Raw genomic sequence first — 16,098 nt, forward strand, 5'->3', positions numbered from 1 at the left:
GGAAAAGATTTTGCGTCTGGAACCAGTCTAAAGGCCAAAATCCCCTTGATCAAAACATTCCTCAGATTCTACAATATTTAACTGAGATGTTGCACAAAGGACTTTCCTTTTCATCTATTAAGATCCACGCCTCCGCAATTTCAGCTCATTATAACACGGATCCTCCTTTATTCTCACATCACTCCTAAGACAGTGCCTCAGAGGGGCTAAGAACATAAGACCACCCAGGAGAGCACCAACACCTACTTGGGATCTCAACCTTGTTCTAGAAAAGCTTACACTGCCGCCCTTTGAACCAGCTTTTTCAGCTGATTTAAAATTTCTTTCATGGAAAACTGCCCTGCTACTAGCAATAACCTCAGCTAGAAGAGTCTCAGAGCTACAGGCACTAATGGCAGTGGAGCCTTTCTTCATTTTTCATCAAGACAGAGTCTCTCTACGAACTAACCCTTCCTTTATGCCAAAGGTGGTATCCAGTGTGGACCTAAACCAAACCATTCATTTGCACACCTTTTTCCCAAATCCCCAGAACAAAGGAGAAAGACTCCTGCACTCTTTGGACATTCACAGGCAATTACGTTACTACTTGGATAAAACTAAGGCTTTCAGAAAATCAGACCAGCTCTTTGTAGCCTATGCTGCAGGATCACAAGGAAAAGCTATCTCAAAACGGACCATTTCAAAATGGATAGGACATTGCATACGTTTCTGCTACACGCATCATGGGAAACCGGTACCTGCTAACATTAGGTCCCACTCCACCAGGGCTACAGCTACATCAGCAGCCTTTCTCAGGGGGGTTCCAACCAAGGATATTCTGGAAGCTGCAACTTGGAGTTCAGTGCACACCTTCACCAAACACTGTCACTTACCTCTATATTCTAAGACTAGAGCTGGTTTTGCCACTGCAGTTTTGAAGGGCCTACTAGCTTCTTCTAACCCTGTTTAACTCCACCACCCATCCTTAGCTTTGGGATTCAACCCAAGTGTGATGACTGCAGCAGGGTAACACGATGAACATAGTACAGTTTTGTACCTACCATAAATGTAGATGTTCGAGTGTTCACCCTGCTGCAGTCCAGGTTACCCTCCCTCCATCCCCTCTGAACTAGCTGGACTTATCTATACCACTCTATCCTATACAACCTCTGTGGTGTATTTGCTTGTGCCTGAAGGTATTATTTTATTTTTATATGTACTTTTTTATATAGCTATATATATATATTGCCTACCTGTTGGGGGCACCTGACATCTGGGGCAAGAAAAACTGAAGAAAATGGCATTGGATGCCTCTTATATATCCCTGGCGCACTGACGTCAGGGAAGAAGTGACAGCAACTGACGCTGGACCAAGACTTTGGAACTCAGGCCGACTGCTGGACCGCCTGATGGCAGGATAACCCAAGTGTGATGACTGCAGCAGGGTAAACACTCAAACATCTACATTTATGGTAGGTACAAAACTGTACTTTTTATAAAGGTAATGGATAATCTGTATTTCAGTTTTAGTTTTATACAAGCATCTGACTGCATGTTTGCTTAATTATACGTAACTGAACATTACTGTATATTCGCAATTTTTATATAATGATTTTATATTACTTATTAACTGCATGTATGTATATTGTAAATAAATTAAGCCATTGTAGCATTCATTTCCTGAGCTGTCTTGCATGTGCTTTTGGTCTGGATAATGGTAGAAAAGGGTCTTAAAACCAGTTCACTTATCTAGTTAACAAATAAGCAAGTCTAGAAAGTAATGCATATTGTCTTTTGTATACAATTACTTAGTAGTGTTTATGATTTTGATGTTTCCTCATAAGCTGTTGAAAACTTCCCAGCACCTGCGTCCATTGCCAGGTTTACCAGCCCTTTCCTACAGCCCCAGACTATCTAAGTTCTAAGGCTGGGACCGGTGTAGAACCTAAGTGCATCCTTGGGGAGGGGGGGGGGGTTGTGCTGTTTTACTGCTTTCTCTGGGAGACCTTTTCATTTATGATCTATCCCTTGACCCCCCCCCCCATGTTCAGTTGTTACATCTGATGGCTACTCCCCTGTATTGACTATGACTGCCTACAGGAAATACCTAGATGAATACCCTCCCCTTCTGGAATGGGCATTCTTATCCCTTCCTGTCAGTGCCTTAGATGTTCGAGATGGTAATCAAACCTGTGTCACATAGACAGTGGCTAGGGCTTTAACCCTGTGTGCCATAGCACTGTCCAACTTTAATGTTAAGTCTTAATTGCAGTCATAGCTAGGTATAGCATCCTTGGTTTGGCACTTGTTTTAATGTTTCATCCCCCAAGCCCCTGCTTACAGTTATCAAGGGTAATAGAACTTGCCAGAGATTTGGAATACATGGCTAGACTTAAAAAAGTTGCTGTTGTCGCTAGCCTAGTAAACATCTGTGAACCTCTAGGTAATACCTCTTTTTTTACTCTTAGGAGCTTTTAGATTTTATGATATATTTTCTTATGTAAATTTAGATTTTGCATGGCATATTTTCCTTTGGCTTTTCTAGCAACAAAACTATCATTTTGATTGCAGTTTCTGTTGGCTTTTCCTGGGCACAAGATAAAGGAAATAGGGTGTTGTGCAATTTTGCTCATGTAAAATGTTACCTTTATATATAACTAGTTTATTTCAGTTAATCCTGCTGCTGGCTTTCTTTGTCATTTTAACCTTTTTATTGTACTCACTGGTTCTTTGCCTTTTGTATGATATTGTTTTCATATCAAACGGCTTCCTTCTAGCTCCCTTACTGTGGGGTGCCATTGTCTGATATTTTTACCTCATCCTTTCCTGGGAAGTAAAAGTTTTCTTCTCCTTGTCTTCAGTTTATATGGTATTTTTTGTCTTGATTTTTTACTTGCTACATCTGTTGATGTGCTGAACACAAGAATCTAACTGGAGTTTGTACTTACAAGTGATAGCCTGGAAGAATGGCTTCACTATGACTTGTGTCTTATTGTAAACAGTTGGGTATTGTGCCGTTGTAATATACAGAACCTCTTGCTGTTACATTTCATAAAATGAGATGAGCTTCTGGACTGGCTCATCACAGGTCCTTCCCTTTAGACGTACCAGAATGCACATGTCTATTTTAAGGATGTTTATAGATTATTGGAATGTTAAGGCCATGCTTTTGAGTGACTACTAACACTCGATCTGATGTTGTTGATCTTCATTCATTCCTTACTGATGGATGTCTGTTCCATCCTCGGAACTGAGTAGTCGTGTAACAAGCTCGTGCCAGCCAAAAAACTCTAGAGCTAAGCTTTACCCATAGTGTCCCTCTCCCTGTTACCCCAGATCTTGTTTGCCATGCAGATATCAAGATGTGTCAAGCCAGCTCTAAGCTAAGTACTGTAAAAATTATTATTCTAAAACCCGTTTTTACACAGAATTTTCTCTCTTTTATATTTGTAAACCCTTCTTTATGTAGTCGCTAATCTTTTACCCTTCTATAGAGTGAATTTTTCTTACTTCCCTACCAACTTGGTAATCTTAGTACCATTGTTGGTACAGGCCTTCCCGCTGTCCTTCTCTCTGCTTTTTTCCCCTTACCTCCTTGAGGTAATCTATATGCAATTGTTGGTATTTCTCTTCCCTTTAAAAAAAAAAAAAACGCTCCCTGTCTGTCTCTTCTGAGTGTATATTGTACTTTTATTGAATCATATTGTGATAAATAGTAGTTATTTGACTGGGTTGTTCTGCTATGTTTGACAAAAAAGGGACAACAGGATTCAAGCAATGCAACCAATGCTGTCTCAAAATGCCTAATTCGGGCACTCGTGTCATGTGTATACTGTCTGGGAATTCCGCACCTCTCTGTTCAACCACCATGTGAGATTTGTAAGGGGTTCAGTTTTCATACCCTAAATGAGAGGAAGAACAAACTGATACTCAAAGGCTTATTAAACACCCCCCCCCCCTTTTCAGGGGCCATTTCTGGGTCAGAGGGCTCACCCCCTTCAAAGAAAGAACACAAAAAACTGAGTCACTCTGTTCCTTCTTCACTTCTTTGTGATGGGAAGTCTGAACCTAAGCGAAAAATCCCAAAATTGGCACCAACAACTTCGGCTCCGGGGCCTCAACCTCCCTCCATGGTGCCAACCTCAGTTCCGAAACCATGCGCATCCACTTCGGTGCTGTCTTTAGTAACTCTGCCCCTGGCACCAGTCACGGCACTGATAATATCTACTCTGACTATGCCTACAACTACTGATTCAGTCCCGTCTGATTTGGTACCAACAATAGTTAATCCACCACCGGTCACTTTCCCCCTCCCCATACATATTTCTGGTCTCGAGACCATGGTGCTGGTAGGGCAGTCTGCTCCTCGGACCAGATACTCACCCATGGCAGATCCATTCTTGGGGAAGCAATATAGCCCTTTTTTGGAGCCGCCCGAATCTCCGTTGGGAATATCAACCCGATCTTCCAGGATCCTCTTGGAATTGGATGTGGTGCGACTTGTGGATCAGTGCTGACAGCCAGAGTGATTTCAACACCTTCCAAAACTCCCCTCCCAGCTGGAGTTGGGAGCCTTTTTCCACAGACTCCTGCATATTTTCCTCATTTGACCTCCTTGCAGGTATCAAAGCAAGTGGCACCACCGCCTATTTCAGTTTCCACCTCTTCGGTTCCACTGGTAGACCCACCTGAAAAGGGGTGGGAGCCCGGAACCAAGATGGACAACCTCAGAACCAGGGTCACACCCTGCTCCAAAGAGCCCACCACAAAGGAAGGAGCCCCACGAGGACTTGGTACTGTTGAAGCCCCGGAGCCGAAGTTGTTGGTGCCGATTTTTGGCTTAGGTTCAGACCCTTTGGTCATCAACTAACTCGGAGCCAAGCCATCCTTGGGATCGTGACTGGGCTGCAGGCACCGTGATTCCTAGTATGGCACCAGTTTTTTCTACGGTGCCATCTACTACAGTTCCGGGAGTCTTGCCAGTATCAAGTCCTCTTGGGGCTCCTTCCTTAGTGGTGGGCTCTTTGGAGCAGGGTGTGACCCTGGTTCTGAGGTTGTCCTTCTTGGTTCCGGGCTCCCACTCATCTTCAGGCGGGCCAGCTTTCCAAGCGATAGAGAGGGCCTCTGCCTCTGTAGGCAAACCATCGGTGTCGGAATACCAGATATGTCCTCCCACTGAACTGCAGCTGACATAGGCCACTACATCGAGACATCAAGCACGAGAGCCTCAAGATACCCTAACGCAGGGTGTTCTCTCTTCAGAGGTCCTTGTCAGAAGCCCCCGCTGAAGAGGTACCACGCAAGAGATCATGCAAGAGGAAACATGTGGACTCCCCCGAAGAGTTCCTCACCGAAGATGCAGACAACGATGAAGAGGAGAAGTCCCCATGGTCGCCCCCTGAGGACTACTGTCTTGGAGACATACTAGAACTCTTGAAGCAGCAGGGAGACTGGAAGCCCACCAACCTTTCCTCCGAGGAGTCCGTATTCTTGCAGGTTTTTCGTGCTCGACCCTCTACTTGCTGGGTGAACCTGCCTGCAGACGAGCTAGTCCAACTCATCATGCAGCACGCATGGAAGAGTCCTGATACCATTGAACCAATTCCACGGAGACCAGACAAAATTTTAGCCCCACCTGAGGAAAGTTCACACTGGACCAAGAGCCTACCAGTAGATGCAATGGTAGTGGTGGTGGCCACTAAGAAAAAGCTCGCAGAGGAGACCCAGACTGTCCATCCCCCAAACAGGGAGTCTCGAGTGTTAGACAGGTTAGGGAGTGAAAATTTGCCTCATTGACCTTTGCCATTTAGTCCTTGAACTACTTGGTACATTTTACTAATCTTTTGCTGGAGGGACAGGTTCATAACCCAGAGGCTCCCTTCGCTCTGGAATAGAATTCCAGTTCATGTGAGGCAGAGCACCTCACTGAATCTCTTCAAGAAGAATCTCGATAAGTGGATGGGGGATCGTAGGTTTGTCCCAGGGATTACTCCCGTGTCACTATTAGACAGAGGCACAGTAAACTAAACCTTAAAAAGGGCACAGTATACTCAAATCAAGGGGTGGCGTAAGCCATACAGAATCTGGCTAGGCTTATAATTGCCCCAGGGCAGATAGCCTAGTATGAACCTATGAACTCTCCGGAACCCTACCAGGAGCAGTTTCTGATGAGGAACGTGACAAAGTTGCCTCACAGCTTGCAACCCTGGAATCCATATCCAACCCGTCCATGTGGTTAATTTCTCACTCTAGTGGAGGGGCTGCTAGAGCTGCTGGTTCAGGCGTTGTCATAAGACGTCATGCCTGGATGTGCTTTTGTGACTTTGCGGACTCTTTTAAGTCTTCCTTTCTTAATGCTCCAGTGGAGGTTTCTTCCCTTTTTGGCCAAAAAGTGAAAGATATGTTAGCTAGGTGTGAAAAGGATGACAAGACCCTGTCTGCCATGGACATACGTTTTTCCACCACCCCCCCCCCCATGACCCTACTCTAGGAATCAGAGGAGTGGAAGGATGTGGCACAAGAAATCCCAGGGTCCTTTCCATGACACTCATGGTGAGTTTACTCCCCGGGGCAGAGGGGGTAACTCTTCTGGAAGATGTCACTACAGAGGCAGAGGGGGTCCGCATAACCAGGGATCCAGAGATTCCTTCTCTGGACAGCCCTACCAGTGCTTCTGAAGAGTGGCCAGATTGCTTTCCTGTGGAAACAGTTGGGGGACATTTCTCTCTGAACCACTCTACCTGGCAACCAATAACCACAGATTCCTGGGTGCAGAATATCCTAGCCAGAGGTAATCACATACCATTTGATATTTATCCAAAGTCATCAAGACAAATTCCCAATGTTCCACCCAGTCAAAGGGAAGCAACAGCTCAAGAGATAAGAAAGCTGTCTCAAAAAAGAGTCATCCAAGCAGTTCCACCAGACCAAGTAGGATCCAGATTCTACTCGAGGTTCTTTTTAGTGCCAAAAAAGACAGGGGAGACCAATTTTGGATGTCAGCATTCTGAACAAATTTGTCAACCAAGCAAAATTCTGGATGGTCATGGTTCAGTCTATCTTGCCCTTTTTGGAGAAAGATGATTGGAGGTGATCAGTAGATCTTCAGGATGTGTATTGCCTCATAAAAATGGACAAATGCTCCAGAAGATTTATTCACTTCTAGCTGGAAGCCAATCATTACCAATTCTGGGCACTGCCCTTTGGACTCTGTACAGCCCACAGAGTGTTCACCAAATGTATGGCAGTAGTAACAGCTCACTTGAGACTGCAAGGATTCCGGGTGTTTCCATACTTAGATGATTGGCTTCTTACCACCTCCAACAAGCGTCTACTGGTTACAGCCTTAAACTGCTCTCTAACACTAGCAGAATACCTAGGAATGTCAGTAAACAGAGAGAAATGCAAGTTTACTCCTTCTCAAACCTTGGAATTTATAGGAGCAACTTTCAGTACCCAAGCCTGCCTAGTCTCCCTCCCAGATCACAGACTGGAAAGACTGAGGTCCCAACTCCGGGTGATATGGTTTCAAGACCAAGTTTCAGCTCAGGCTGTCCTCCAACTTCTGGGATCAATGTCAGCATCAATTACAATAGTGCCTCTGGTGAGACTACACATGAGGCTTCTTCAGAGGCTGCTACTAACACAGTGGTATCCTTCACATCATCCTATGTCCTTTCAGATCCGCATAACAAAGCGATGCAAACAAGATTAAACTTGGTGTATGAAGCCATAGAAAGACCTATGGAGTTGCTCTTTCTCCCCATCTCAACCCAGGGCCATCGTGACCATGGACGCTTCCCTGATAGGGGGGGGGGGGCTTTTTCAGGGAAAGGCGGTCTAAGGTACGTGGTCAACCATAGAGGCCAACCTGCATATCAGTGTTCTAGAACTGAGGGCAGTGCTTCTAGCATTGCAAGCATTCATATCTGTCCTCCTGTCAGGGACAATTGCTATCTAGAACTGAGGGCAGTGCTTCTAGCATTGCAAGCATTCATATTTGTCCTCCGGTCAGGGACAATTGCTATCCAGTCCAACAACATGTCAGTGGTCTGGTACATCAACAAACAAAGGGGAACGAAGTCCTAAACATTGTGTCGAGAGGCCATGAGAATTTGGCAATGGGCGATAGCTTCCAACCGCTTTCTGATTGCAACCCATATTCCTGGGAATTCTCGAGTGATTGCAGACAAAGTGAGCAGATGTATCTTCCTACCGCACGAGTGGTCCCTCAATCCAGCTATTGCAGCGAAGATCTTCAGCTGCTGGGGCCAGCCTTGCCGCGACCTATTCGCCTTTCCAGCAAATCACAAATGCAGCAGCTGCTTTGCCCTAATTCAACACTGAAGAGGACGTTTATGTCTGAAAGTTTTGTTTTATTAAAAGAATTTGTACAAAGCTGTGGAACTTGCTTTTGCTTTGGTGTTTTGGACATTTTGTTTGCCGGTTCCACTTCATCATTGGTTCACCTTGTGTTTTTTCGTCTGTTCTACTTTTTTGGTAAACCTTTGAGCGTTGTTCTTTCTGTATTAAAACCTTGCAGAATTTTTTGGCGAGAGGGAATCCATTGCTGAACTGCATAGTTACAATGGTGGAAGGAACTACAAGGGTTACAAATGTAACATCGAGAAAAATGAATTCCTGTCCTCACTAAAAACCTTTGAGAATAAGGTAAAAACTTTTAAAAAGTTACAATGGCGAAGGTTTAGTTTTGATACATATTTGGAACTAGGCATATTTCCACAAGGGCTTCGCATTCTTAACATGCCCTCTTATGGTAATTTATATCCAGATCTTCTTAAAAAATGGCAAGAACTGAATATTAATCTAAGTCTCAACTACTTGTCCTAATTCTCCCACAGGAGGAGTCCCAGAGGGATGCTCTGATACACAATTGGCCCATGGGACTTCTGTATGCTTTCCCCTCCACTTCCCCTGATCCCACAATTTCTAAAGAAGGCCCTTTGGCTGAGAAACAGAGTTATCTTCATTCCTACCTACTGTCCCTGACAAGTTTGGTTTCCCTTCCTTTGGCCTCACCTAGTATGCCAACCGTGGATACTGGATCCAACTCAAGAATTATTTACCCAAACATATCCAGTCTCAAGCTGACAACTTGGTTTCTCCACTTCCAGTAATTGCCAGGCAGAATAACCTTACCTCCCCGATAAGTAACATTCTTCTGGCTTCACATTAACCATCCACCAAGAAAATCTATCCTAGCAAGTGGAAGAGATTTCTTATTTGGTCCAGACAAAGAGAACTAGACCTCTGCTCAGCTCTTGTTAGTGGGATTTTGGATTATTGTCAGGTCGTCTTCATTCAGAATCAACAGCCTCCACCATTTGAGTACATTTGGCTGCTATCTTAAACTTTCATAATGGATTCCAAGACTCATCCTTAATCTCCCATCCTCTCTGTAGAACCCTCTTGAAAGGGGTCTCACATATCAGGCCACCCTTCAAAGAACCGATCGAACCTTGGAGTTTAATATTAGTACTGCAATCCCTGACACAATCATCTTTCGAACCTGCTGCCACTTGCGATATAAAGTTCTTGTCCTGGAAATCACTATTTCTAGTAGCCATCACCTCAGCAAGACGCATATCCGAGCTTCAGGCCTTGTGTATAAAATGCCCTTACATGGTCTTTCATAAGGACAGAGTATCACTCCGGACTAACCCTTCCTTTCTGCCCAAAGTTATCTCAGAATTGACAGTTAACCAGACAACTGACCTACCAGTGTTTTTTCTTAACTACTCAAATAAAGGAGAATACTGCCTTCATTTGCTGAATGTATATAGACAATTACGATTTTATCTGATTTCTTTGGCCAGACTTCACATGAGAAGTTTTCAGTGGTTTGCGAAATCAGACCCAACACCAGCGCCCCCTTTATTTTAGACTTGTGGACTTGCTTCTTTGATGTTTTTGCTAATTGCATGTGGCTATACTTGTTCTTGTATTATAACTTCTTGTGGTCGTCATGCAAACACATAAACATAAATATAAATGCATGAACTTTATTACTATTTGTCATGTGAACAACACCAGCACTGGACAGTCAGTGTCCTGTGAGATTTATTAGTGTGTTCTTGTTGTGCTGGTCCTCTAACTAAAACCATTTAGTACAATTAGTAGTGAAGATATTTTTTATATTCAGCAGGTTTGTAAGAACACTGTTTAGGCTAATGTCCTACAGTGGAATTAACAGTTTGTAAGATGAAAACTACTTTTCATACTGATTTTTTGTTTACTTTCGTAGCATATTGGACCACCTATTCCAGAAGTGAGTTCAGTGTGGTTTAAATTGTATATGTATCATATTACTGGACAAGGACCACCATCTCTGTTGCTGTCAAAGGGAACAAGACTTCGCAAATTACCCGATATTTTTCAGGTAATACTACTTTTTATGTAATTTTTTGATGGGTGCTTGGTTTATGGTATTTTTTCACTTAATTAGTCATAAATTGTAAAGCTAAAGACTTATTTTTAAGACCATTCTCCTCTGTTGTTTTTCTTTGTACTGTAATTTATGTTCTTATAAATTTTATTGGGATCTGCACTGGCTGCTGTTGTAGTGCAGAATCACCTGTTTTGTGATACTATTTTTTGTATTTTTAAGATCAAACTGGAACCTGCCGTTATCAGTGATTTCATTAGGTTGTACTGTCAAATTCTGTATTTTAGTGTTATTGATAGGCTATGGACTTCATAAGAGGTCATTACAAGTTCTGTTCCAAGAGGACCAATTCTAGTCAGTGCTATTCTGAAATAATTGATGAGCCTTAATTTTAAAGATGTGTAAGGGTCTGTTTAATTTCAGTATGCTGTTTATTTCCTATTTTCCCAGTTCAGTATTGAAAATATTTTCTGCTTTGTGAGCCTAACTGCCTGTCTACGCTGATTATCAAGTTAGAAATCCTTGTGACCATATTATGATTCATAAAGTGTGTTCTCAATATTGTCTGCATGATGTCATTCTTAAAACATTTATATGTCTGTATTATCACCCCTTAATAAATTGTATTTGATAAAATGCAATTTCAGATGTCTTAGTCTCCCTCTGTAGTTAAGCTCCCTACACTCAGTCTTTCTAGTATAAAACCATCTTGAAACTGCTAGATATTTCTATGGTAAGAGTAGGTTCCCAGGTACTGTACCGTGACTGAGGCCTTTATGTCCCATCTCAGGATTTATCCCTTAGTGGGGTTTTTGACTTTTTGTGACTTTTGGTGTTTTTTTTTAATTGTTGAGAAGTTCATTAAATTACATTGTGCTTTTAGTTTGTTGGGTAGTATACAATTTTTGAATATCATCTTGGTGTTCTTTTATTCTTTGAGGATGCTTTTATTTCGTTCTTCATCAGTGGATTGTTATCGTCATCATTAAAGGGACTAGAGTACAAACACCATTTTAGTGGACCTAACATAAAAGCAATATTCCATGCTAATATTAGCTGGCAAATGACTTTGTTATGAGTGCCATTTGAGTATGTCATTATTTGCTGCAGTTGCACAACTCCAGCATATATATGTGCACATAGACATACATCATCAGTACTTATGATGGATTCCTAGTCTGGTATTTTTAATTCTTTCCTGGCTGACATCAAAACCATATCTAGATGTTTCTTGTTTAAAAAAGCAGGAATTGAATAATGTATGTAATATTGCTTAGGGTATATGATGTATAGCAATATATGTGAAGTATAATGTTTATGTTAATATTGTTTGATTACTTTTATATGAATGTAAATTTGCCTATGTCATAAGTGATAATTCAGTAAAGGTGCTTGGAAAAAAAAGAAGATATCTGGTAATGTTATTTTTAATTATTAACATGGCCCGTGAACAGTCAGAGTTGATAAGTGAGTTGAAGTCTTTTATCACTAATATTTGTATCCAGCTTTCTGATGTGATCCTTGCTATGCCTAATGTGACTATCTGTATATACAGACTCCCTTTTATGCCACGATTTCTGATTTTCTATTCATCTAGTAAGGATGTCTAAGGGTGAGATCATCAGATATAGGTGTTTCAGCATTTCTTTTCTTGTTTTTAACACCTCAGAGAGCCATGATGTCTGCTGTTGTTTTAGTTTAGCACTGTTGCTTAGGGATTGAGAATGTAGCATTTATAGCTCTATCCCAGATTGATTTTGATTATGAGGAATTTGGCAGGTGAGGATTTATGTCTTTTTTTTAATTCATTTTTAATAGTGCAGCTTAAACCTACAACTTTAGGAGTTCAAAAAGAGAACATGCTTCATCTTCCTGTTCTTAGAATGAAGAACTTTTTTCAGTGTGAAGATTTGATAGCTTCTCATTTGGGGTAAAGCATAGAATCTGGAGTTGATGACTTAAGTTTCTCCTGACACTCTGAATCTCCACCAAGAGATGCTTCTTTTAGAAAGACATGAAAATTAATAAAGGAACAGTTTAAGGGGAATTCAGATGCCTACCTCTTTGCAGAGATATATACAGTTCCTAAACTTGTGAGTGTCAAGCTCCTAATAGCCACCTCCTTAAGTCATCTTTATTTTCATGATATTTTATAAATATAGTCCCTGGTGTCCAGTCAGCTGTTCCTTGAAAGCCTGATACATTTTACAGGGCTTTAGAGAACGAAATCCATTGGTTGATCTGGCTGTAGTACATCTAGTTCCTCAGAAGGACTCAGAAAGGCAGCATTCAGATACTCTTCCACTGATAGGGAATGTGGGACAGTAGTTTGGGGGAACAAAAAGTGTGTGCTCTTCTGTGTTTGTTATGGTTACTAGCTTACAGACTAGCATAGTTGAGTGTGAGGGGAAAGTAAATTCAGAATTTCGCAACAGACTTTAAAGATGGGTCTTGTAGGGAAGATTTTTTAAACTCTGTAAAAACGACATTTCTTTGGATAAAACTTTGTCGTCTCAAAAACAAAAATCAAAATGACAAAAATTCAGGAGAACAGTGGACATGCCCTGAATTTTTGTCATTATGATTTTCATTTTTGAGGAGAATAAATTCTTGGATCTGAAGTAGTTTACTTCATTTGATCTTCAACCTGTAGGTATCGGATCCGAGCATGCAACTTCACAAGCATCTGCTCCGAGCTCCAACCTCTTCCTCCTACCCATAATACACCACCACCTTCCAACCCTCAGACCTCGTTTGCCGTGGCTTCCAACGCATCATGATTCTTGAGCTCCAAGTTGTGAATAGGTCTTTTTCAAAAGTTATTAGTGTTTTTCTGTGTGTGCTGGTAGCATAGGTTTCCTTCCTTCCTTCCTCCCCTTCGCTGGTGCCTCAAGTTAAGGTATTTTTGTCTTAGTTTTAGGTAGTTTGTAGTAGTTAGACTTTTCCCCTCTCCCCTTCAGCCTTCTGTGTGCTCAAGGTTCTGAGTGTGTAGTGAGTGGAGTGTGTCTCTTAAAAGTTTTTTCTTGTTTAGTGAGGTATGGCTGATCTTCCTAAACAGGTCTTTAAAAGATGCACTGAGTGTGGCCACAAACTATCGCCTGCTGACGGCCACACTCTGTGTGTGCTTTGTTTGGGTGGGGCCCATTTATCTACTGACTGCAGTATTTGCACAGGGTTTAGCCCGCACGCCCTTAAGGATTGTAGGGCAAAACTAGTTATGAAGGGGCCTGCTCCCTTCTACGGAGGAGGCCGCCTCCTCTTCTGCTTTGGTCACAGCTATGGCTGCCACCGACTCACCTTCTACTCCTGTCCTTGCTTCTCCTCCCTCCCAGGCTGGGACTCATCCTCCTGCCTCTAAGCCTGTGGAAGCGGAGCATAGAAAAGGCAGAGAGGAGGAGAGAGAGCATAGATCCGACAAGAGAAAGAGGTCCCTGGATCTTTCGGCTCCTTACGGGCCTCCAACCAAAATCCCGTCTAGGCACCATGACTCCCCTCGGCTCCGACCTCCTAGATTTTCTACAGAGCCGGAGGAGGCAAGACCATCTTATAGAGCCTCAGTTCTTCGACCTGCCAGGTCAGAGTCTGTGGCTTCGTCGCAGTCCACCCTCAGTCTCTCTGAAGTTGACATGGATAAAATGATGCTGAGATTTATGCAGCACACAAATTCAGATGGGAGTCTTCCCGACCCCCTCTCCCTCTGGAGGGGGGAGCTCGCTTCCCTTCTTTACACCTATATCTCCTTCTCCGATCCGACCCTCAGTTTCGGATTACATGGATCTGAGAGTTCCCCTAGTCAGGGGGTCGGCGCCGATGGTACCTGTTTCCTCTATGCCAGCAGCTGCTTGGAGCATGTCAGATCTGACTTGTTCGAATTCGAGTGGCTCTCTGACCCTGAGCTTGAGTGTCAGATCCGAGGGGGTGGAGCTGTTTGTCGGCTCCAACTTTGTCGGGTCACGGCCACCTCCTCAGAGCTCCATCTACTTCGGGCCCAGCTCCAATTCCCACGTCGGATTCAAGGAAAGTGGTTCCCTTAATGGTGTCACAGGAAGCTCGCTCTCCGTCGGCATTCAATGTTGTGGAAAGGGTTCTCTCCAATGGATCGAGGCCCCTAACTATATCTTTGGACTCCACCCCGACTCCTTCTGCTTTGTGTCTGAATCCCATCATTTTACCACAGGGACAGCCAGTGCTCAAGGAGCCCCAGGCAGTTCCCCTTGAGGAACAAGTTGTTTGCTAGCTCCCTCCGGAAAGCCCCACCAGAGAGGTTCCTCGCAAGCATACATGCAAGAGGAGGCACTTGGACTCCTCCCCAGAGTCCCTCACTGAGTACACTGATTTGGATGATGGGGAAGGTTCCACCTGATCACCTCCCAAGGATGTCTCCTTTGAAGACATCATGGAAATCTTGCACCAGTGGGGAGGTTGGTCTGCCCAAAAACCTGCCTTGGATGAATCCATGTTCCTGGAGGCTTTCTGCACGGGCCCCTTTACTTGCTGAGTGTCCCCTGCCACGGATCCATTAGTGGACCTAGTCACCTCGCGGGTTTGGAAGAAGGCGGACACTGTGGAACCAATCCCTAAACGCCCGGACAAAATAGAATCCAGCCGACACAATGTAACACCAGAAATTTGTAAATAATAAACCGGCTCAGATCCCCAGACACTGCAAACTTTAATAGACCAAAAGAGCGAAAAAACACATAATAATTCTATACATATGAACAGATAACTTAGCGCTTTCACCCACATAGTCAGGCATCATCAGAGTAAAAGAGCATTCATCTTTGTTACATTTAAAGCTATTAGTTACAGACACACCCCTCTAGGCAACCAACCCCAACCGAAAAGCAATTTATAAATTAAAGTCACAGTAAAACATCACTCCTATGCTTGTTGGAAAGCACAGTTACTTGTAACTAGAAAAAATATATTATTCAACTTAAAACACAAACATTTTAAAAAATCTATATATAGACATGTTTGTATAAAAGTAATAAATAAAAATAATAAAAAATAATAATATAATTCTTAACATTCTTCAAACAAATGTAGATTTATACTTTAAAATGCTAGAAATTGAGATGTGATCATTAATGCCTGGAGGTCTAGATGCATCCAGCCTCCACTGCCCTCATCTGAAGTAAAACTTTTAAATCACCTCCTTTGTCATTAAATGGAATTCTATTACAAAAAACAGAAATCTCTTAAAATTAGGGCAACTCAGACTATGCATGTACAAGGCATTGTTAGTTTTGTTCCTGATGTCTCTTAGGTGTTCCAGGATTCTGAGCCTTAACTTTCTTGTTGTTTTCCCAACATATAAAGTAGAACAGCTCAAACATGTAGCAATGTACACTACCATCTTAGTATTACAGTTACAGAATCCAGGACACCTAATAGTTTTATAGAAGCCTTGAACTGCCACATAAGGGCCATTATTAATAAACTTACATATACTACAAACTCCACATTTACTCATTTTGGAGCTCTTGTATGTCTCAATGTTAGTTTCAGCTTCCATCAATTCTTTAAGGTTCCTACCCCTACTATATGTAAACGTTGGGGTGTTACCTATAATACTTATAGTATCACTGTCAAAAGAACTTTGCCAAGTGTCCTTAGTAATTCTAATAATTTGTCCTGCCTGCCCATTATATGGCAAAATCATAGCCTGCTTTTTGTGTTGTGCATGGGACTCTGAGACCAACACGTTC

General features: G+C 42.6%; 1 protein-coding gene across 1 annotated transcript in view; it reads left to right on the forward strand.

Moving 5' to 3' along the window:
- The window catches only part of FAM91A1 (family with sequence similarity 91 member A1), a 1,899,235-nt gene that overhangs the window by 1,372,981 nt on the left and 510,156 nt on the right, over nucleotides 1-16,098 (forward strand). The window contains exon 17 of the mRNA XM_044066590.1: nucleotides 10,244-10,378. Within this exon, the coding sequence (XP_043922525.1) occupies nucleotides 10,244-10,378 (135 nt within the window). The remainder of the gene's footprint in view (nucleotides 1-10,243; nucleotides 10,379-16,098) is intronic.

This window comes from Protopterus annectens, chromosome 3.part1, assembly GCF_019279795.1.
Source record: "Protopterus annectens isolate FY-2018-M chromosome 3.part1, PAN1.0, whole genome shotgun sequence".
Lineage (NCBI taxonomy): Eukaryota > Metazoa > Chordata > Ceratodontiformes > Protopteridae > Protopterus > Protopterus annectens.